This window comes from Hypomesus nipponensis, chromosome 3, assembly GCF_054491055.1.
Source record: "Hypomesus nipponensis isolate SF chromosome 3, ASM5449105v1, whole genome shotgun sequence".
Classification (NCBI taxonomy): Eukaryota; Metazoa; Chordata; class Actinopteri; order Osmeriformes; family Osmeridae; genus Hypomesus; species Hypomesus nipponensis.
The window spans coordinates 12,412,560-12,435,728 of NC_140363.1; the positions used below are offsets into that span (position 1 = coordinate 12,412,560).

The following is a 23,169-nucleotide window of genomic DNA, read 5'->3' on the forward strand; positions in this document are numbered from 1 at the left end:
CCTACCTTGTTCATCCTTCCCTGGTTTTAACCTCTACATAGTGAAATAGGACCACTATGTGTCTACATCACCAGGGAACCACTGATGTGGTTTATGTTTCAAAACAGATTTTTGTGTATTGAGATTATGTTGACATGGACATCGCAGTCACAAGTTTTCTCTGAGCTAGATGAACAGCACTCTGAACTAGCTTTGTAACTACATCCTCTTTGTCCTCTTGTCATGTTGTGACTTGAAATTATGTGAATTTATGATAGTGCTTTAAGTGCTCTCTTTTTTGTAGTGACAGGACACTTTTGAGCCTCTGTGGAATGATTTAGTATGACTCCGATATCAGACTGATAAATTGCCAATCAATAGACCAGGCGACCTGCTCAGGGTTTGTCGGTGTTGTATTACATGGTACACCTCGTTCAGTGAAACATTGCCTGAGGTTGATCCGGAATGGCACTGGAATGTTACCAGAATGTGCATAGGATGTAGACTAAGCTACGTCACTCTGGGAATGCCTACATTGAAGTTTCAAACTCCTACAAACGGTTTCAAACTTCTACAAACGGTTTCAAAATCGTTTTGTTAAGACCCCTGTGCGCTTATCCTCTCTTACGTCACGCTTTAGGCTACCCTAGGCTGCATTATGGCCGATGGTGTTTATAAAGAACAGGCGTCGTTGGAGTTTTTTGACATTTCGGCCTACACAGTTTATCATATTGAAAGTTTAGGCTTACCCAGAACTGGTAGCCTACTAAACAGAAACATTTGAGGGCTTGTTTTGAAAATATTTTTTATTTTATTTTATGATAGACGACAACGATGTACACATACAATCAAAGCGCTATAAAAGCCAACATTTAACAAAATAACATGTCCATAGAAAAAGATTGCATCTAAGTTAAGAGCTTTACGTTTAACAAGAGCTGTGGAGATTGAATTTAAACCGACCCACGACAACTATCACAACTCAAAATTTTGACAAAACATTTGGCTACGACATGTAAACTGCCAGAACGATTCACAGAATAATCACACAACACAATTATAATTTACATAAAATAATTGCAGAATAAATAAATAAATAAAATTATGATGAAAATATTGCAACAATTATACTCAACATTAAAATGTGCCAGCATTCAAAATTAAAACAATCTTTATATTATGTTGACTTTTTAAGGCAGTTGTACAGCGGAGTTTCCATTAGGCTATATTCTAAAGGCAATTGTGGTACTACTAAAGGGGAATGTTCCAGTCGTTTTATCATTTCAAGACAAAGTTGATAAGTTTGTCTTGTCATTCATAAACTAGCATAAAGCTACAGTGATACAGCAATTCACAGTCGGTGAATTAAAAGGCTCTGATGAGGAACAAATATCCATGGTGAATAAACATTTCTTAGGTCTAGAAGCTATTACTTGAGCACGTGTGCAGCTGTCCTAGAAAAATACCCTTTAACAGTCAAACTACGCTTTGTTTTATTTTGATAAACTAATTTGAGAGAAATCTCAAAATATAGGCCTATTTTATTCAAGATATAGATAAGCATTCAACAACCACTGATTGGCATGAATAAGACACCTCATTGAACACACCATCTAAACATCAAGTTGCCCGGTCATTCATACAGTCGGGCCTTGAACATCACTGAAACCTTTTCTTTTTTCAATGCCACGTTGTTTCCCGTCCAAAGGCACGCATTTTCTTATATTAGCACGCAGGGCGCACGGGCATTTGAAGCAGGATCACCTGCCTGTTTTCAGATGGGTGGCATTTGTTGATGTGCCTCGTGAGTCCCGGTGAGCTGTAGAAAGTGGCAGGGCAGTACTTGCAGGGATAAACCTGGGATGAGTGCATGAGACGCAGGTGTCTCTCTTGGTTGGCCCTGTTGGGGAAATTCTCCCCACACACGGGACACAGAAGGCAGTCCACGGGGCTCAGATTCAGGGGACTTTGGTTTGGGTGCTGCTCTTCTGAGGACGAGGACATTTGAACCTCTTCTACTCTGTCGCTGTGTTGAAATCCGTGGTCCTCGAAGATTTTATTTTGCAAGGCTTGATGTCCAAGGATATGTTTTCTTAGGTATGCTTGACGCTTAAACCTTTTCCCACAAAGTTGGCAGTCGTATAACCCATCTTCCGAGCCGGACTCGGACAGACCGGGACTCGGGGTGTCTCTGTCGCTCAGCATCTCAGGTCTCATGTCTTTGGCTTCCTCGGGGATGGACTTGACAACGGGGGGTATTTTGGCGATGTCAGATTTCATGTTCTGAGTTGGTGGCATTCCCGGTGCGCTTGGGACGCGCGGTTTGTGCCAGCGTCGGTGAGAGGCGAGGTTGGCCGGACAGCTGAACATCTTGTCACATTCGGGACATCTGTACTCAACTCTGACTATCCTAGAACACTTGTGCTGGGCTAGAGAAAAGGGGTCCGCGTATTCCTCCTTACACAATTGGCAGATGTACTCTCCTAAAGGCTTATTACCTCCCGATGTCTGCGCTCTTGGTTTGGAGTCGACCGGTCCCTCTTTGATTTTAAGACCAAGCACCGGTGAAGTCGTGACTTCGTCCTCAAAATTTAGTTTTCTTATGGCTTTGGGTTTCTTTGATGCAGGTTTCTTGCGCTCATTGTCGGATGCAGGCCTTTTAGTGCCGGTCCGGATGGCCGTGGCGGGGATGCTGCTGGTGATGCCACTGCGATTGCTGTTGCTGCTTCCTATTTTCAGGTCCACTGGGGCAAATAGAAGATGGTCTAAACTCGAGAGGGAGGCAGGTGTCGGGAATGACTCGGCAGAAATCGGTGAGCCTAGATTGAAACTTCGCTCGAAATATCTCCTTTCGTGTTCCTTGCTGATGGGCCGAGTCGGACTGTACAGTGCTTGGCACACCGCCTCGGGGTTTCCAAACTGCACCGGTTTACTCTCCAGCCTGGGAACCGGCGCGTCTGCGGCGAGATCCGGCGATATAACTGCTCGGTCAGGACTGGATGCAACAGACTCTGTCGGGGATGAGTCGACCTGGCTATGAAAGGTTGGGATATGATGCTCCTGTTCATTTTCATCGGGACGAGTCCTGTAGGAAACATGTGCAGATTTCCTGTTTCTTTTTACTAGGAATCCTTTGGGCATCTTTGCGAATGATGGTGGAAAGGCACTTTGGAAAGGAGGGCGAAGTCTCTATTATGATCCAGGTTTGTAAAATTGCAGACACGCAGGAGCTTAAGATGACAAACTTATATTTTCGCTATCGATTCCTCTGTTGCTGAAATGTTTTCGCCTCCAATGCATAGCTGCACTCTTTTTATGCCGGAATGATGCTATTGTTCTCGCCCCTTGTTGCGGCGTCCCCGACCAATCAGACGAAACTAAGATCCCAGTGGATTTGGTTGTGGGAGTGTTCAAAGCCTGGCTTTGGTGGATTTCGTTGGAGGATGTGCAGATAGCTGGGCAGATGTACTTGCGGTTTATTACATTAATGTGTGCGCGCGGCCCCGCCCTGACAGAGGCACACGCCGGGTCCTCCTCTTTTTACGGTCTGATGGCTTTCTATACAAATGCACACGTGCCACGGCTTTGTGGCTCTCCTCCGGGGGCCACAGAGCTGCCAAAAGGAAATGTCCGTCACTACCGCCATCATCAAAATATAGAATTAAGATAGGGACTGGAGTGGAGTGGGATTCATAGCATTGGGCCTCGGCTGTATGATTTTGACAATCCTCGGTATTAAAATGTGTGCGCATAATGTGTGCGCCTACCACAGCAGGGCTTCAATAACCCAAACACTTTAAGCATCTTTACATGTTTGTTTGATGGTGGACGTGTTTTTATGTTTTTGTTTATATATTTCTATATGCAACACTTCACGCATGCATATTATGGACAACATCGTAACTTGTGTCAACTGTGAGCCTTGACATTTCTAACGCATATAGCCAACATAAAACCTTGACTTGACTTGACCTTGATCATGTTTTTTGTTCTTTTTTTTAATGGAAATATTCTTTAGTTTAAATAGTATTTATTTGAGCACGTGTCTGTCTCGGTAGTTTAACTCGAGTTATAAATCAGACGTCTCACTGCATACATAAGCAAGCCCTCTGGTCTTTGTGGACAATAGCCACGTCTGCCCACGCTGGATATTCCGTTTTCGTTTGAAAGGCAAATTGACCTCTTCACTGTGAAATAGGACTCACGGCCAATCTGGCCTAGAGATAGGCGCGTGCTGTGTGTAATCAGCGCTCCAAACAAAGAGGGCCGCAGTCCGAATGTCAGTCAGCGCGCACTGCTGCTCGCACAGTAATGAAATGCACTAACATCTAAAACATGACTGCATGTTTATGTAGGCTAATATGGAAATACAATCATCTTTATAATTTTCCAACATATTACCTTAATGTTTTCTTATTTGCACAATGCTATTAAAGCAGGTAGTATTGTCAGTATTGGCATATTTGTTAGTTTTAACTACTAGAATTCAGTTATATAGGCTAAATGTGTTATTTTCAAAAATAGGTAACGTTTTTTTGTAGGTCTAATCCAAAACGTTAAAGAACCCATTATTAAATGGCTACAGTGAATGTGAAAAAACGCGTAAGTTTTTCAGATGTAAAAAAAAAAAAAAGGTTTTCATTAAACAGAAAGACTGAGAAGACATCTCAACATAACTTTGTCCGTCTGGTTGAATATTTATTTAAATGAAGTAAAACCAGAGACTTGCGCCCTGTACTTGGGAGAGTGTGCCTTTCTCTCTGCACGGGGAAACCAGGCAAGAATTAATCTCCATCATCGCCCATTGTTCTGGACATTTGCATAAAGCTGCTGTATGACCAAGTCAAATAATTGCACAATCAAGTTGAGACATGTGTCTTTGAATGGCTGTTTTGGTGCATTCTCACCTGCTTCAATGCTCACCGTTAGTTTTGCCACGATTCTTTTTTAGCTTTTAATTTTGTGAAAAGTTGCTTTTCACACACTTTTTTGAACTTTCTTTGTAGGCTACAAAATACCACCGGCAATTCAAACCAAGTTAAACAAGTTGTGTTATCTGGATCAAGTCAAAATTATAGCCTAGGCCTATACTTTCTACTTTGAGAAAAGTAGAAAGTTGTACAGTACTTTTATAGACAACAGTAGGCCCTATTGTCCTTTTCCAACATATGAACACTTATTTAACAAATACATGTTTTCATAATTCGCTGTCTTTTTAGGTCATGCATTTGCCCTGGTTTGTGTTATGGCCAATCAGTGTTTCAGTGTTTCAGCTGGCACTTATAGCATTGGTTCGAGGAGATACTTTAATGGAATTTTAACGAGTTCCTCTTTCCCCGTGATAATTTCTCTTAAGCGCGTGGGCCAGTGTGCAGTGTGGTGGCCTTGGTATCGGACGCATGTGCGTGTTTGCTCAGTGGCGCGTGCTCCCCTGTCTGTGCGAGGGGGAAGCGCCTCATTAGCATACAGCTGCCGCTCCTTCCATACTCATAAACTTCCTCCGCCCTTCATGCACTACCACCGGGGCCACTTCGGGATCGCATAGGGGTTATAACACACCTCTTTGGTTTGAATCGTCGTAGGTCTCATGGGCCTCCTTTCTACAAGTTTGATAAAAAATACATACCCGGTCTAATGCTGATGATTGTTCTTGAAACTTGGATTAAGTGGCCTGTTGGGGTCTTTAGAGTGCTTTTAATGGTGCGGTTTTGCTCACAAATACGCCTACAGAGCAACTACATATAGCGACGATCTACATTTTGACATAGGCATACATTTTATGACAGTAATCTTGATCTTTTGATACAACCCTGAAGACAGCCGTCTAGTTGAGTTAATTCCTTGACGACTTGACTTCATTGCACCACCTACAGGCTGAACGCAGCACCCGGACGGTGGACGATTTCGGATCCCAAACATCTTGGTTCCAAAGTAGCCTGTGAAATCAGACGGAATTATTTGTTATGTCTACATCAATTATATATTCTAAACTAGTCTACATACTGGAGATGTAAATCACCATCTGTATGTGTGCTTGATCAGACCTTGTGTGCCTCTATATCTAACCCACTATAGCCCATAACATGTAAGGATGGCACTGTAATTTGCGGTCACGACATGGGCTCCATGAATGGTGTTGTCAATAAATTATTGTAATGGATGAGTTGGAGCTCCATTCGGCCTGTCTAATCTGATAAGAGAAGACCAATTCAGAGAGCCAGTGAGGAATCCAGATTTAATCAGAGGGGATGCAAGGACTTGTGTATGAGCGCTTTAGCCATTGTCTTCAGATGGAAAAAATATGTTTCTACAATGAACCAATTAGACAATGAAACAAACGAGCCTTTGTTAGTGAAGTTATTGTGTTTTTTTGTAAAATAAAAAGTTTCTAAATCGGTTTGAGGTGTATTGTTTCTCATTGTGAATAGCAAATGCAAACGAATCGTGTCCGATAATAAGCCAAACTGCATAATTCTGCATTTCTCGGGTTATTCCGACTCCTATCCATTGGAGTAATAAAATAGCAAAATAAAACTTTATGAATATAATTTGCCCTTATCCCAGAGGCATGAATGATTCTCTAATCGAAAACATTCGAGAGTTGCTTCGTAATTTCCAATGTTCTTGGTCGTTAGGTGGAGTCTACTCTCACGAGACATGCCCTGGAATGTTAAATGCTAATTCACCTCTGAGCCGCAGAGGTGGATAAAGTGATTGTTCTATCTGGGACTGATTAAAAACCACTGCCTCGTTTCTCTCCGCGTTCACCTCTGTCGGCCCTCACATTCATTTCTGTATTCATGAGCGGACAACAAAGCGCAGGCAGAGCGGCTGGTGTATTATAGATAATAAGGCCAGCGGGCGCCAACTTCCCGCCGCAGGTTTCCCTCTGCCCTGGCTCATTCAATTACCTCAGAAGAGTTCTCAGAGGCACAGCTGCTCTATGGGAGAGCGGAGAGGGAAGATTGAGGTACAGAACATGCACGCATGCATGCACGCGCATGCACACACACACATTTTGACCATTATCCATTATTTAAAAAAAGTAAGTAAGCAAGTAAGTACATTTTATTTATAAAGCACACTCACAACACAGCAAGGCTGACCGAGGTGCCGGGGGGAAAAGGAATAAGGAACGTTAACTATTTCATCCCTGTAGGGAGAAGGGAGTTCAGCATGTGGCGTATGTTTGTTTCCAAATGTGAGTGGGACAGCATTTTGGATGCAGCCATTAAATGTAATTTTCTTAGTAAAAAATGGGAAGGACAGATTTGCCGTTTTCAAATTAATGTATCATGAAACCCACGCCACTGAGTTAAACATATGACTTTCTGATAGACTTTGCTACATCTAAACTGTCTGAAAGCAGCATGATTTTAAATAGATCTGAAGTGAATACATTATAGCTATAAGAGCACTAAAATATGTTACACACTGAATTTTTTACAGTTGTAGCCTACTTTGGAAAGACTTCTGTCCTAAATTAATTAAATCGCTCATAGTATCATTATAGGCTATATGAGGTTACCATTAACTTGATGACAGTAGATGCATTATCTGGAGAAACATGAAAGATGACCGCTCACCAACCTAATGGACCACATTTTCTGTCTGTTGACAAATGGAGCTACAGAATTATCTCGCTCTCTAACCCCTCCTTTCTTTCTTTAAATGTCGTGCTCGAACCTTTTTTTCTTAAAAGGGACCCGTGAGTTGTTTGCTTCCACAAATGAAACGCCCACCATACCTAAATTCTGTAACTGTTCAGGAATGATCCTATTTTGATTATCTGAATTGAAGTAAACTGCACAACCCGTAATTGCTGTTTTTAATATTAGTACAAGCCACCAACCCTGCGAAGTAAAAACGCTTCAGACGTTATTGGAACGTATAAACCCCGCTGTTAGAAGCCGAATTGCTGTCCATGGTCCTGAATCTCTGCTGTAGTTTTGGCTGCCGTACACAGCTGACGTTAGCAAAGCTCTATTGCACTGTATGTAGACTTCGGGGCAATGCTATTTGCCCGGAGGTGACTCAGTCTTACTATCTAAATAGTACACATCCATTTCTCAACAGGAAAACCCAAGGAAATAATCTAGTTTTGCTGTTGACTGGGAAATGTAATGTGTTAAGTTTGGGAAATCCAACGTTATGCTTTATACTTTTTGTGGACGTGGTTTTTGGACGTGTTCTCATTGAGTTTCTCAATTCTTGGACGTTCTGGTAGATGATGTATTTTTGAAAAAATGGAATAAGCATCCAAATAATTTCAGGCTCAAGCATTTAAGCCCATCCTCTTACAGACACACCATAACAAATGACCCCATGTGAAGAGTTTGGAATGTCACATTTTCTAAACAAAACATCTCCAAAATTGACATGCTCCTCATTAGCTGGAGTCATTTGCATTCTCTCATAATTGTGCTGCTTTCTTGATTATTAAATGAACCCCCTAATTAGTCACCATAATAGGGTTAATCAGACTCTGCTCATCACTCTTATTATTTTCCCTCAGAAAAAAAGAGAGGAAAAAAGATACTTGATTAATTATATCAGTCTTTTCATCAGCCAGGCTACGATTCCCACTCTGAAATTAATATCATGTTGTAAATGGAGGAAGGAGCGGCCGGACCCAGACAGATGAAAGATTTCACTCAAATTAATTAAGTACTAATTATGCAGTGGGAGTTGGGAGCCGTTTGCATAATAAGCTTCAGTCGAGGAGATCAGTCATGGAGCAGGCTGAGCTGTAGACTAATACACCCTCCGGATACACATGCTGGACCTCACTCTGCCTCTAAAAACTTTGACTGGGATATGTGACCGTCTGGAGTGGGGTTGCAAGGGTTTGTATTTGACGTGATAAAGGGACAATATTAGTTTTTTGTTTTTTTGTTCTTAGTGCAGATTTTAGTGTGCTCAATGTGATTGATGATCATGTTAATTATCATGTTAAATTGTTTACCTGATTTATAAAACTATGATGTCATTGCTACTATTACTTTAAACCCTTAGGAATGAGGTCAGAGGAGTCTGACAAACACCTGTGTTCTAAGAGATGATTTGCTCAAAAAGGAACAGAAAAACACTCACATGCTGCACAATTTATAAAAGATCGCATCCAGTAAGGGCAGATGCAATCTCTTTCACTACAAATCTCATCAACATTTTATTTCTTACTCTTAACATCAAGACATTGCTTTAAGCTCAAAGCACTGGTAAAAGCTCTAAGCTCCACCTAATCACAAACAACCTGCTTACCCTCTTGTCAGAGGGTTTAAAGAGCCCAATCACCTTCCACTCCAACCCTTTTCATCCCTAGACTTGTATTGTTGATCAGGGATAGTCGTTGTGTGTTGAGTGCAGCAAGGGGGATTATGGGGAAATAAACTCAGTGTATCTTAATTGTTTTGCTAATCACAACCATTCACCAGTGTATGGACCATGTTCCTGGAGATGATTGGCTCCAGACTCCCAATAATCAATGTGTAGGTCAATAAGGGTGTACAGGCAAGCCTGCCCTTGGAGGCCGAGTGGGATTACAAAGACTATGATTAGTTAATCAAATCAAGAACCCACTTTCTTGTTGGCTGTCCTCTTTTTGTTTATACATACACCGTATCTAAATGGAAATCATACAGCCTTGCACTTGCGGGAGGCACAAATCTACATGTGAATGATGCTCAGGGTCTTTGTGAATATGTTTAAAGATCTTTCACTTTCAATCTTGGTGGTGTGGCCATCAGTGGCTCATTTTTGTCAACAACACTGTTGTCCTGTCATTTGTACCTAAAGGACACAACCACTTAATCAGTCATCGGGAAAATCACAGACCACACATTGCTTTTCAGATGGACATGAAAATGAAAGAAAATAAAGTAATGATAATGATGTAAAGGACATAGCAAGATGATAAATTAACAATGGGTACATGTTTGGATGCTTACATCAGCATATGCATTAAACACAATGCCAATCAATCAATCAATCTTTATTTATAAAGCACAACTAAACACAACTTTCGTTGACCAATGTGCTATACAGAGTGCTAAAATCAACATGACAACAGATACATACAGACATGATATGGCAACAGATACATACAGACAAAACAACTGCATCAACAGTCATCCCTATAGGACACATCAAATAAAAAGGTCTTTAACCTCACTTTAAAAACGGACAAGGAAGGCGCTGTTCTAATGTCCAGAGGAAGACTATTCCAAAGTCTTGGAGCAGCAATAGAGAATGCTCTATCGCCTCTCGTCTTTAGTCTCGATCTTGGAACTGTGAAAAGGCCTACGTTTGCAGATCTCAAAGCTCTTGTAGGTTGATGGGCTGTCAGCAAGTCAGAGAGATACACTTTCCAGACACATTCGAAAAAATCCAAGAGTGCATTAGGCAGAAGGGATTTCCTGTATTTATAATGTGAATAAACCCACCCGTTACCTCATGATAACTTCCTTCCAGGGCCACCAGACTTGACCTGATCATCAGGCCTGGGATCCCTTCGATTCTTCCTCAGTGACAGCAGCCCATTGTTAAGGGGTTCCTACCAGAATAGTACTGGGTCGAGGCCCCCCTATCCATCTCTGTCCAGAGGCCAATTGATAGTGGCTTGCTGCCTGTGAGGGGGGTTGGGACGTTCCTTTCTGATGAGTGATGGGGGAACCCCTTTGACTCTCAACACATGGTGAGCAGAGGCAGGGTCTATGATGAGGGGTCAGGGGCAGCTGGTGGGGGTAACAAGGGTGGATCATGGCGCAGGGTAGAGAGGGGGGTCACCAGGATCACTAGATAGGGGGTATTGGGACAAAGCCCCCCAACCAACCACCTGAGTCTATCACTAAACCCATCCATCACCGGCCCGCTTTGTGATATTAGCCTAGCGGCGCCTAATCGTTTCATCATCAGAGGATAATAGGGGTGAGAGTGAAAACTGGCTAACAGGGAGGTCATTCTATGAGAGTCAGTCCATAAGGCTGTGAGTGTCTGCAGAGTGCCTTTCGGCCAGTGGAGCAGAAACATGAAACTTGTGCCGCACTGTACCACTGCTCAGGTCGCTGGCTGTTGAAAACCAATGCTGTGGCCGCCACTAACAGAAGTCGGTTGCCAGGCAGGTAGCTCTAGGTAACGTGTGTCAAATTTGTTCTGTTTGAGCAGTGGTTAATGGTTACACTACTGTATGTGAAGCCTAGGTGTTCTGAAGTGGACACCTGCCACAGAGAGTCCATTGCAGTTGGCGGTAAGGCATTGAAACCATGTTTGGTTTAAGGTGGAGACAGGTTTTTTTACTAAAATCTCTAGATAATGTAAGATTATTTGCTGATCCTTTTTGGGGTGTTGTCATTTCATTTTCACTATCCCTATCCCACACAAGAATATAATTCAAACAGCAAAGGTCTCCGAAAATATAGGTTTAACGATAAATCTTACAAAACCAAATGAAAAATGTAACACAGATTATCTCTAAACCTCATTAAAGAGGAAATATGCTGCAGTCCTTTGCACTCTTGGTCGATTTCAGTCTGAGGTTCTGATCTGAATTGAACCAGGACAGAGGCAAAAGGAGGTTGCCCTTTGAAGGCTGTTAAGCCCAGCCTCGGCTTTGCTTCACTGGGCTGCTCTGGCAGCTTAGCCCCCTAATCACCCTGAGAGGCCTCATAGGGACCAGAGCTGGACTTCCAGTCAGATCATAGGGTTCAAACTGGCATACTGCTGCTGTAAGGGCATGCTAATCTATATGAGATCTTAGACTTTTACAATGGGAATATATAGATGGATGGTTCAGAATGTGAACCTTTTGCATCTTTTCTCTGTATTGTCAGTGCAGATACTTCGGAGGCTCTTTCCTGGTTTAATTTCATCATTGTATTTCATCATTGATTGGCACAGCACAATCCCATGTTTCTGTATGAAAATTCTGCCTGCAGTCGACACATCTCAAATGCCTGTGGAGATAAATGAATAGCCAGCGTACCTGGTCTAAAAAGCCATCAAACAGGAACTGGCTCATTGTAGTCACAGGAAGTTGAATAACCTTTAAAGAGGTCAGCCTTGGGAGTGCGTAGTAAGCTGGATAGGTAATCTGATATGTTATTGACATAGAAGGGGCAGGTGCACCAACTAGCCCCATCCATGCAGGCATGTTAGACACAGGTCATCCATTAGAGAACTAATTCCAAGCTCTAAAGACTCCCCTCTGCCCTGCCCTACCACTCCTGTTGCCATGATACCAAATTGCGGTGATGGATGGTCTGTGCTCAAAAGGGTAAGGAATGTTCAATGTTTATTTGCTTAATACTCAGAGTGGAACATTTTGTTGCCCAAAGTTCTTTGAATTTACGGATGAGGATAATAGAAAATGAATGCCATGTAACAGAACAGCTAATAGGATTATATATCTTATTTCTAAAAGTAAAGGGATTGCGTGAAAGACAATTATCTAATTAAACTTGGTACCATTCTATAAATAATGTGTTATAGTGTTTGTATGAATCAATACATAACCACACTATTCAAATCCCATCCATAAAAATCAAATTAACCTTATGGGATAAATGTTGAATCGGATACAACTCAACACCTGTCATTATCAAACCCACTCCCATCTCTCTCCATTATCTAGCCCCAAACAGCCCCAGATGCCAAATAAAGCTTTACAGGAGGGATCAGACATCTGCTGCCTTCTGATTGGCCGATGGACCAGCGATATGCTCACCTGTTATCCACACACCAGTGCGTAGTAAACACTCCCAGTCCGACCTGTAGGAGAGCCCATCTGGTGCCCGCCATTGAAACAGGCTCTTTAACAATGACTTCTACGAAAAGGAAAAGGGCAGATTGCGCCACACCACCCAATAAAAACAGGCTATGCATGACATTTAGCTCCTAATACAAGGGTTAGCCCAGCACTGGTTATCCACAGTCTGTGGATCCTATACCAATAAAACTCAGCCAATTTCCGAGAGTATGGGAAGCTTTGTGTAAAGCAGCCTGTATTCATCACAGATACATTTTTCTTTTCAGGAATCTGGACACTGTATAATTAAAAAGCTGTGAAGGGAACGATGTCCCTGTCCCTTTCATATAAACCACAAGTAGATAAATGAAGCCTTTGTTACAGAATGGGAAAATCATTCTATTCTATATTCAGAGTTGACCTATTGTATAGTTTCATAGAATAATAAACTTTTATTGCTAAATGAAAGGCATTTATCCTGGTTCACATAATGGGGTTGGTGGATAGATGACTAAAAAGAGTTTTCCCATGTCGAGAAGATTTTCTTTAAGCAAAACAGTGCCCTCTTGTGTTCAATTGTTTTCTGATTTCAGATCATTTAGAAAGTGGAGATTCTCTGTCTTGATTGAGAACTGTCTGTATTTAATCCACAGTCTCTGTACTTTCCCCTCACCTCTCCTCTCCATGCATCATCAAACCTTCTTCTGCCTGGCCTGATCCCTCTCACACTCACTCTGTGCCCCAGTCCCAAGCCCCATCAGACTGGGCCTATGTTCAGAGCAGCCATAGACATTTTAAGATTAAAGTTTTGATACGTGACAGTGCAAAGTGAATGCGTCATAGAAAAGGGTAACACCTACCTGGTGAGTATACCACTTCACATGGAAACAGGTGAACTGGTGATGAGAGTTATTTGCTTGGTTGGGATGAGGTTTGGACAGCAATCCATATACAGCTGCTAGCACTAATGAAGGTAATTACCACTGCAATGAAATTACCCTATCTGAGGGAATGGACGAGGGAAACAAGTGGTTGTGAGGCATAAGTGTATGTGTGTGTGTGGGGGCGGGGGGGGGGGGGTGTGTGTCTGGTTGAGTGTATGTGTGTGTATGTATGTGTGCCTTTGTCTAAATACAAGTGTTAATGAATGTGTGTCAATATGTGTGTATGTTTGTGCGTGTTTATGTATATGTGTGTGTGTGTGTGTGTGTGCATCCCTCTCCATGTCATTTTCTTTCACTCTCTCCCTCACTGCTCCTAATATCAATATCTCTTTGTTAGCCCACAATAATTCCATTTGGTCCTCATATCCGCCATATCAGATTCTAGTTTGTACAGGATAATTAGCAGAGGAAGACAAGCCTCCACACCATGAGGAAATGTCTGGTGACATCACCCCCACTGGGTTAGACACGGAACATTCATGTCATTTCACTAAGCTCTCAAGAGAAAGGCAAATAGATGGAAGGTTGAAAAAAACATGCAGATGAGAGAGAAGAGGGAGACTGGGATAACCCACAGTATGAGACACGTGAAGGGGCATGGAGGGAGAATTGAAAAGAGGGAGAGTTAGTCTAGATTGGATGGACTGTGTCTCCCTGCAGGTCTTTAATCTCTCATCAGTATTAGCTAACACAGAGTGCAGAGGAAAGGTTCTCAGTACTAATGCCAGCTGCCATTCAGATGGAGACACTGGATCCAGCAGGGTCTGGGAGTGTGTGGATGAGGAGGAGATTAACGGAGAATCAGGCAGAGAGAAACACACACACACATGCACACATACTGTACATACACAAACTCCTGCACTTACAGATGGTCCCTTGGAGATGGCCACATCTTTCAGTCTTCAAGTCAGACAGCCAACCCGCCCACCTCCCTACCAACTCTCTATCCACATCGTTCCAATAAGAGCCATTTGTTGAGGCCAGAGCATCCCCCTGTGTTGTCAAATGGAACTGCACACAAAATGTATTTTCACTTTACCTTTATTCTTTTGGTCTTCTTACCTTCTTTTTGTATGTTGGTTGAATGAAAGTGTCTGCTAAATGAATAACATTTAAAATATAAATGTGTAGTGTAATGTGATGTATAACATGTAGAGCTGCCTTTATCTGTTCTCCCATGAAATGAGCATTCATACTAACGGCAGTACTGACTGAAGTTGATAAAACAAATGACCAGATCAGTAAACTGAAGTGCTTTATTCATAAAGTGCCGTGAGAATATAGTAGTAGTAGTAGTAGCAGTAGCATTGTAAAACAAGTAATGTATGGGATGCTGAATTTAAGATATGGTATTTTGCCATTTCACAGGCAAGAATGTTCTATTCCTACAAACTAGTTATACTCAGTTAATTAATTTTCTGTGAGTTAAAGTCCAATGAACCATCTTGGATGTCAGACACAGCAGGTCACCCTAGATAGTCTCCAGACTGCCCATCATCACTACCTTCCTCTGTGTCGTCATAGAAATACTCTTCCTCCTTCTCCTGTCGCCCTCTCATCACTCTCACCACTGATGAACAGATCAAAAGGAAGAATTTAAAGTTTCTGCCAATCTGCCAACAGTTTTACAAAAGTTAACTTTTGATTGACTTTTGATTGACAAGTGACTCTTAAATAAGCCTTAGTTGAGAATCTCCCAAAATAGTGTTGTGGAACTCACTCTGTCTGAGCACGGTGAGACGAGCGGAGGCAGACGACTCCCCCAGTGCATTGTGGGAAATGCAGGAGTAGACCCCTCCGTCAGAAGTGTGGAGACCCTGTATCTGCAGCCATGTGGAGACGGTGTAGCGCTGGGGGCCGCCTCTAGCCTGGGAGGGGGAAAGGGAGGGAGTCTGGGCATAAGAACAGACCAGATCAAATGGTCAAAGGTCAAACAGGAAAATATTTAATTAATTTATCTTAAATGAATTTTACATGAAAGACTGTTAATGACATCCTCATCATCAGACCTGGACAGATATATGGGGATCATCCCCTGGCAGGAAGTTGTCACTCCCCTTCTTTCTCCAGCTCAGGTTGGGTAGGGGGTATGCAGTGACCTCACAGCCAAACACTATGTCGTTTCCTGTGTAGTTGGAGAGGTCCCTGGGCGCTCTGGAAATGCGGGGAGCTGAGTGAAAGAGAGGCACCACAAGGTTAACTATTAACACCTCAACTGGTTTCATTCATCTTTGAAATGCCACTGTTCTTCAACTGTGAACAACCAACAGAGTTGTTTAGGACTAACCCTTCAAGATAGCAATGTCCACTAATATTCAAAGTGGCTTTAAATACTATTTCTGGTTGCCAGACACAGAGTGGCTATATTTACCAGAGTAGCATGGTCCATGTCCAGTGAGTCTCACGGTGGCATTTCCTCTGCTGCCAGCTTCTTTCAGCTGGCACAGGTTGGGGTAGGTGTGTCCATCAGAGCCACACACGGGCCCCTGAGCCTGACACACACACTTAGGCTCAGGGTTCTCCCTGGCCTGGCCCCTCCGCCCTCTTTTTGTTTTCCTCTGGCAGACCAGCCCCTCTCCGCAGCGCCCATAGAACTCCTGAGCCCCATCAGGGTCACACTGCTGGCCCTCCACGTTGCCACACTGCTCACAACAGCCGCAGCTGTCCCGAACTCGCCCAGCTGGGCAGTCATGCAGCGCCAGAGGACATCGCTGTAGATCACACTCCCCACAGCCCTCACCCTCCTCCCAGAGACGCAGCCAGCCACGGTGCTGAGGGGGGACCCCCAAGGATGGAAGGATACATATGCCCAGACAGATACTAACACACAACCAGACATGAGTACTAAAAGCCATGGCATCTGTGATGTGCAGTATGCACACATTCACAGATAGAGAGGTATCTCCTTTGGACCTGCTAATGAATTTGAATAGAGCTGTAAGGATGTAGAGTCTTCACCTGGTTGTTTGTTAAAGTCCGAGCACAAACTGATTAAAAAAAAGTTTACTGTTCCCAGAAAGGCTTTTGCTGTGGCTCCTTCTTTCTCTCTTCTGTGTCACTGTGTCCTCACAACTAGGTCTCTTGTTCAGTTTACCCCAGCTTGTTTCAAAGGCTTCTTACTTTTATGTTGCTCTCTCCTCATTATTTTCCTTCAGCTCCAAGTTGTTCTTCATGGAAATTAAGCAAAGAACGAAGTGGTGTGTGAGGAATCTTTACCCCCAAAAGCTTGAGTGGTCTCTTGTCTCCTCTCTCACAGTGCCTCAGTCTTTCTTCATATGCCAGTGTCTCCGGGCAAGGCATAACTGGCACAAGGAGTACAAATATGGCACAGCATAGAAAAGAATGTGTATTGAGATGAGTGCTCCTTCCTCTGCTTTGTAGTGAGACCGTGAAGTGTTTTTCACATACTGTAGGTGGTATACCAAAACTAACACATAATATGGTAACACAGATTTATTATGGTATGTACAGGTACATGCATATAGATATCTCTGTAAGATCTCTTTTTGTCACTCTCTCAAAATCACTGTCTCTAGCAGAGTGGCATGAAATTCCTTGGTCTGTGTCCTTTAGGTAAATCTAGTTAAATAAAAAGAAATGTTATACAATGTTTGTTCTTTGTGCTCAGATGTTTTTCATCTTGGGAAAATAAAATAATTTTAAATACAATGAACTGCTGTTCCTCATCATGTGCTGGTGAAGAGGATTCTAAAGTAATAATATTTTTCCTCTAGTTCTCCAGTGAATGAGGGTATGGACGCACATCTGGCATCAAATGAACTGCTTCTACAATAAATACACTGTGGGTAGAGATGTGGCTTGGAAAGGGTGACTTCTGACGTCAGTGCGTGTGAGGCTTCCTGGTTTGACAACGTCCACGTTTCATTAGTGTGAAGGCAGCGACAAAAGCATGGATGTTCATTGACCCTCGACGATACTAAATAAAAGTACTCTCTGATGAACATGCAAACGTTTAGCTACTAGCCAGTCAGTCAGAGTCAGTTGCATTATTATAATGTTACTAAAACAAATGAGGCAAGGCTATTATATATAGTTTCAGAAAAAAAATGTTATGGCATAAGAATGAAATAGGAAAATGATAGCGCTATACCAAAATCGTAGCTTTTATTTTGAAAAAAACGCACGGGCATAATGTTCTGACTTGACGCAGCTCCACGTAGTGATGTACAGAACAGGAAGCAGTAACGTAGACCTGAATATAGACAAGTTATTTGATAACTTTGTTCATTCTTGTCATCAGTGACTCTCTGCCGCATTGGCAAGTGATTTGCTTCGGGTGGAGGTTTTTTCCTTCGTTGTACAGAACGTTAAGGTGAGAATTGTTTCAGTTCACTCATAGGAGGTTAATGTACTGAACATAATGACAGCATTAATTCAGCTTTACTAAACCGAACGCTATGTCAATGAGCATAACGCCATTGCAGTTGTTGCATTATAAAGATAGCCTGTCATTACACTTGCCATGGAATCCCACGTGAATTAATTACAAGAGGAATGTGTTATTTGATATTCATATTAGTTGGTTATGCGAGGCGGTGGCACAAGTGCGCAGAGATGGCATTACCACCCATCCAAATCATTCAGGGAGACACACTGGACTTTTAATTGAAGGGCAGCAATAATGTTCATATCACGGGATTTTATTATTCAATAACGATAACGCGCTCTGACTTGTTATACTAGAGACACTTCTCTGAGCTGACCAAACGACAGAGGTTATGAAAAAAGCTAACGACATTATTATTGAACGTCTGGAATCCAGACCGTATCCTGGTTACTCTGACCAGGTACAGTGGCACCCGAGGCAATGACGTGTCCAGTGGGTGGGGTGGGGCAGAGTATGACACGTTTGACGTTTGTCTTGCCTTAAAAGCCAAACAGGTTTTCAGGATTCAGGTAAAAGATTCACCTGGTCAGCCCTGACCAATTCATGACGCGATTCATCAGCATTACTTATTGGCAAACTGTGAGATCATCCATGTCAGTGAATATATTCAATACAACAGGCTTGGTGACCACACACATTTTTACTACAATACCTCTCAAATTCAGAATTGATAAGTAGTTAAATAGTTTGAAGGGGGGAAAATGTCACTGTTTCTACTGATGGAGTGCATTGTGGTGTTAGTTTGTCTTATGTTGTGCAATGCTAAGACAGGTGGTGAGGATGGCAGAGAAGGTCCTAGTGACAGGTGGGGGGGGCTACATCGGCAGCCACTGTGTGGTGGAGCTGATTGAGGCAGGCTTCTGCCCTGTGGTCATAGATAACTTCAGCAATGCTGTTCGAGGTAAGTGTCCATAACTCAACAGAAAGTGTATTATAGCCATACAGACGGTTCTATGTTTGTTTTAGTGATTTGTGATGATGATAGCCAATAAAGGTGAGTGTGTGTGTGTGTGTGTGTGTGTGTGTCTTCTGTTTTGGCTGGAGGAGAGGGGGATGTACCAGAGAGCCTGCGCAGGGTAGAGAAGGTTCTGAACACCAGTATCGAGTTCCATGAGCTTGACCTCCTGGATCGTCCTGGCTTGGAGAAGATCTTCAAAAAGGTCAGAGGTTATTCACAAGGATATCTATTCATACCCACACATTTACATTTGTATTTATATGTTAATTAACTGTGTCTTTATTTGTGTATCTGAACAGCATACGTTTAGTGCTGTAATGCACTTTGCTGGTCTGAAGGCTGTTGGGGAGTCTGTGGAACAACCCTTGAAATACTATCGTGTCAACCTCACCGGGACCATTCATTTGTTAGAGGTGAGGTGCATAGGGGTTGTAGCCTTGTACCCTGAACGCCCCAGTCCCAGCTTGCCCTGCACTGTTTGAAGTTATTTACTGCTGCTTGCTTGTCACCTTTCTGCATGAATACCTGTGTGTGTGTGTGTGTGTGTGTGTTTTATGTAATGTTTTTGCCCACTTACTTACACTACAATTTACATTACCATAAGCCCTGTATACACACTCATTGGCTGTTTGCCTAATGCCTTTGTTGTGTCGCTTTGCTACAATGTTAACCTGGTTGATGCCGGGTGTGTGTGCACTTAGGCTGGTGTCAGCTGTAGATTGCTTTCTCAATGGCTGCTGTGTGTACATGTTCTGTGCACCTGCATGTGGCTCAGGTGATGCAGGCTCACGGAGTGCACAATCTGGTCTTCAGCAGCTCAGCCACTGTGTACGGGGACCCCCAGCGCCTGCCCATAGACGAACAGCACCCTGTGGGGGGCTGCACCAACGCTTACGGCAAGACCAAGTACTTCATAGAGGAGATGATTACGGACCAGTGCAGTGCTGAGAAGGTACTGTACAGCTCACAGAGGTGTCATCTGTTGTATATTTTTAGGTACACAGACACACTGTAAACAAGTCTTTTTTGGGGCTTGCTTTAGCATGTTTTTTCAGTCCGTTTAGATGTTTGTGTATTAGCTTCATGTGCCGAATGTAAATGTGCATTCATATGTGTTGGTAGGACTGGAATGCGGTGCTGCTAAGATACTTCAACCCCATTGGAGCTCACTCCACTGGGGTCATAGGAGAAGACCCACAGGGCATTCCCAATAACCTGCTGCCTTACGTAGCCCAGGTAGCTGAAGGAAGGACCTACAAGTAAATACATATAAAATAATAATGAAACAAATTATAAATAAATACTCAAATGATTGTGTTCTTATTATATTTCAGGTTGCTATTGGGAGGAGAAAGCACCTAAATGTGTTTGGGAATGACTACAACACTGTTGATGGAACAGGTAAAAGGCCTAGAGATAGATCAGTGATTGAACTTGATTAAAGGTGTCTGAATAGCCTTTATATAGTCAAATGCAAAGAACCCAGTCATGGATTATAACTACCTACCTCTTTTTTTAGGAGTAAGAGATTACATCCACGTTGTGGATTTGGCCAAAGGACACATTGCCGCTCTCAAGAAACTGAAGGACAATTGTGGATGCAAGGTAAAAGCTCTCACCAACTAACTTCTGTTTTTCTCTCTGTGTGCCTGCTGGCTTTTTACTCTCTACTTGTATTCTCTCATACCCACTTAATCATAATGCTGATGTTTGTCTCTGTCTGTGAATAGGTATATAACCTGGGAACAGGTACAGGTTATTCTGTGTTCCAGATGGTCAAAGCGATGGAGAAGGCCTCAGGGAGACAGGTGAGTGACAGTAATGACTTAATAACCTTGGAAGAACATACCAGGATGCAGACATTAGGGCAGTACTGTGTGTAGGTGGTGAATTGAAAGGCCAGAGACGCTTGGTGTTTGTCCCTGGCTTGGGAACCACAATTCAATTTTGGTTAGATTCTCAGGGAGATAATTGACTCGTTAATATCTTACTCCAATTTTAGACATGTGCGCAAGTGCGTTTCCTGTAACCTTGAGCGCTAAACAGTTAATGACATGAAACTCTGACGTAGGTAAAAATCGCCTGCTTGATCAGAGCACCGACCTTAAAGTATGCGTGTTCACTAGTATGCGTGCTCATCAGTCGTTTATCTCTACTATAATATGGATTTAACCATAGTAGACCTAGTAGGATATATAATCGATCATTCAGAGGCTCCGGTAAATTCCTTTGGAGCGTGGATATCCACTGTAAGTGACTCAGAGGCCTTAAGTTAAAACCTACTCCAAAAGTCTATGTTTATAATCAGTTAGCCGCATCAACCAGACTCGATCAAAATTTTCACTGCCATAGCTTGATAGATATGTTTCAAGGAGAACAAGTAACTTCAAAATGCATACATTAATAGTTTATTATCTAAATAGTAAGATAATCAATACAATGATAATGAAATATCATCAAATACAAAACATACCTTCAGAGAAATGGTTAACAAAGGTATTCACAATGAAGACTAGGCGCCTAACGCACCGGAGCTGTATCGTAAACAGAACTGGAGGTGATTGGTAAAAACTTCTTCCTATATACACCCAAACCTGACTAAAATGGGGACACCGGTCATATGACTGAAAAGTTGTCGAACGCATACAAATTCAAATTGGATCATTAATCAAGGCTGCAGTAGACCAAGTGGTGTCCTTGCAAGACAAGGGAATATGTTAAACACATGTTGGTCTGCTGTAGGCACAAACTCTGTAAACCCTGTACATGTACATGTTACAGTGTTAAAATTATTACTAGAATGTAATACATAAAATAAAAAACAAAAGCATATCAAACATGACATTGAAAGCTGTTTAGAACGATATTTACAAGAATACAACTTTTAATGATAATTTCAGTCTTCCTCTGTCCACCAACTGTTGAGACCACCTCTCCATAGGTGTGTCATTAAGGTGTGATTGTCATTTTAGCATTCATGTAAATCAACGACTGTCCCAGACGAGTGTCTGGGTGACCAGTGACAAAGGGGCTGACAAAACAGCCCTACATATGTATGTGCACAATAACATCTCTGTGTGATTGTCTAGGTTAAGGTGAAAAGCAGTAGTCTTTGGGGGCAAATGACTGAAGTACATGGGGTTCACTGATACACACACACACACACACACTGTTAACTCAATTCTTAAGTGTATACTGGATATGGTGAGGTAATAGCAGCAGAGCTAAAAGTCACGTGTAGAAGATTCAAATGTTTAAAACAACCACACGTCACAGACTCCCTAAAAAATATCACTGATGATACAGCTGATGACAGGGAAAACCACTGTAAAGGGGGGTGTTTTTGACTGTGTACATTTCTCTATAGATCCCCTACCAGATTGCACCCAGGAGAGGTGGAGATGTAGCATCCTGCTATGCTGACCCTGGTCTGGCTGAGAAGGAGCTAGGCTGGAAAGCTGACTTTGATCTGGAGAGGATGTGTAAGGACTCTGACATAATAAAATTAACTCGATCATCGTGCCTGTTGGGATCAGGTCATCATCGTTAGCCCCAATTGTTTGACTGAGGAATCGCTCCATTGCCACCGATAGATTGTTTTATGGTCATGGTACTGTAAAAGATCATTATGATAGGAACTGTCCTATTTGAGGATGTACATAGTTTCCTTTCTGCACATCCACTAAAGCTCTCTCTTGTTTGTGTCTCAGGTGAGGACCTGTGGCGTTGGCAGTCGAAGAACCCTTCTGGATTCCTCAACAGCCCAGCTTCGTGATGTTACTCACCAGCTTACAACAGTGGCCAAAGCAAATCATGAAGTTGTTTTTATATTATAAAACTTAGAGGGACCTCAAGACAAAATGAATGATTACATGGCATAGCGTTTGAGATTGTCTGAAAATGCCAGATCGCTTTGCTTCTAATTATTGCTTTCTTAAGGAAATATACCATAGATCAATCACTGTTTGTCATATTACTATACAGCCATACAAATTAATTGTCATCAATACACAAGCCATAATATGAACACAAACAAATATATATATATTAAAATAACTAAATATTGTCATTGTCATTTGTGATTGTGTTGTTTGTCTGTGTGTTGGGAAGGGGGTAGTTACAGAGATCACAATTGACA

General features: G+C 42.4%; 3 protein-coding genes across 4 annotated transcripts; 1 reads left to right on the forward strand and 2 right to left on the reverse strand.

Moving 5' to 3' along the window:
• Positions 1 to 1,704: 1,704 nt before the first annotated feature.
• Positions 1,705 to 3,279, reverse strand: insm1b (insulinoma-associated 1b). Its single transcript, XM_084683359.1, has one exon. The coding sequence runs from the start codon at positions 3,118 to 3,120 to the stop codon at positions 1,705 to 1,707; it is 1,416 nt and encodes a 471-aa protein (XP_084539485.1). The 5' UTR covers positions 3,121 to 3,279.
• Positions 3,280 to 15,131: 11,852 nt separating this feature from the next.
• On the reverse strand, positions 15,132 to 16,532 carry LOC146299821 (kazal-type serine protease inhibitor domain-containing protein 1-like). Its single transcript, XM_084683178.1, has 4 exons — positions 16,037 to 16,532; positions 15,675 to 15,835; positions 15,386 to 15,533; positions 15,132 to 15,235 (listed from the first exon to the last, which is right to left on the reverse strand). Exons 1-4 carry the CDS (start codon positions 16,518 to 16,520, stop codon positions 15,132 to 15,134), a joined length of 897 nt encoding a protein of 298 aa, XP_084539304.1. The 5' UTR covers positions 16,521 to 16,532.
• Positions 16,533 to 18,101: 1,569 nt separating this feature from the next.
• Positions 18,102 to 23,092, forward strand: gale (UDP-galactose-4-epimerase). 2 transcript variants are annotated; one of them, XM_084676517.1, is made up of 10 exons: positions 18,102 to 18,974; positions 19,121 to 19,233; positions 19,331 to 19,444; positions 19,807 to 19,983; positions 20,154 to 20,267; positions 20,366 to 20,432; positions 20,551 to 20,636; positions 20,762 to 20,839; positions 22,399 to 22,513; positions 22,742 to 23,092. In XM_084676517.1, exons 1-10 carry the CDS (start codon positions 18,833 to 18,835, stop codon positions 22,804 to 22,806), a joined length of 1,071 nt encoding a protein of 356 aa, XP_084532643.1. In that variant the 5' UTR covers positions 18,102 to 18,832; the 3' UTR covers positions 22,807 to 23,092. The 2 variants fall into 2 exon arrangements, with proteins under 2 accessions (XP_084532643.1, XP_084532642.1); XM_084676516.1 differs by having other exon boundaries at positions 18,103 to 18,974; positions 19,118 to 19,233.
• The last annotated feature ends 77 nt before the right edge of the window (positions 23,093 to 23,169 follow it).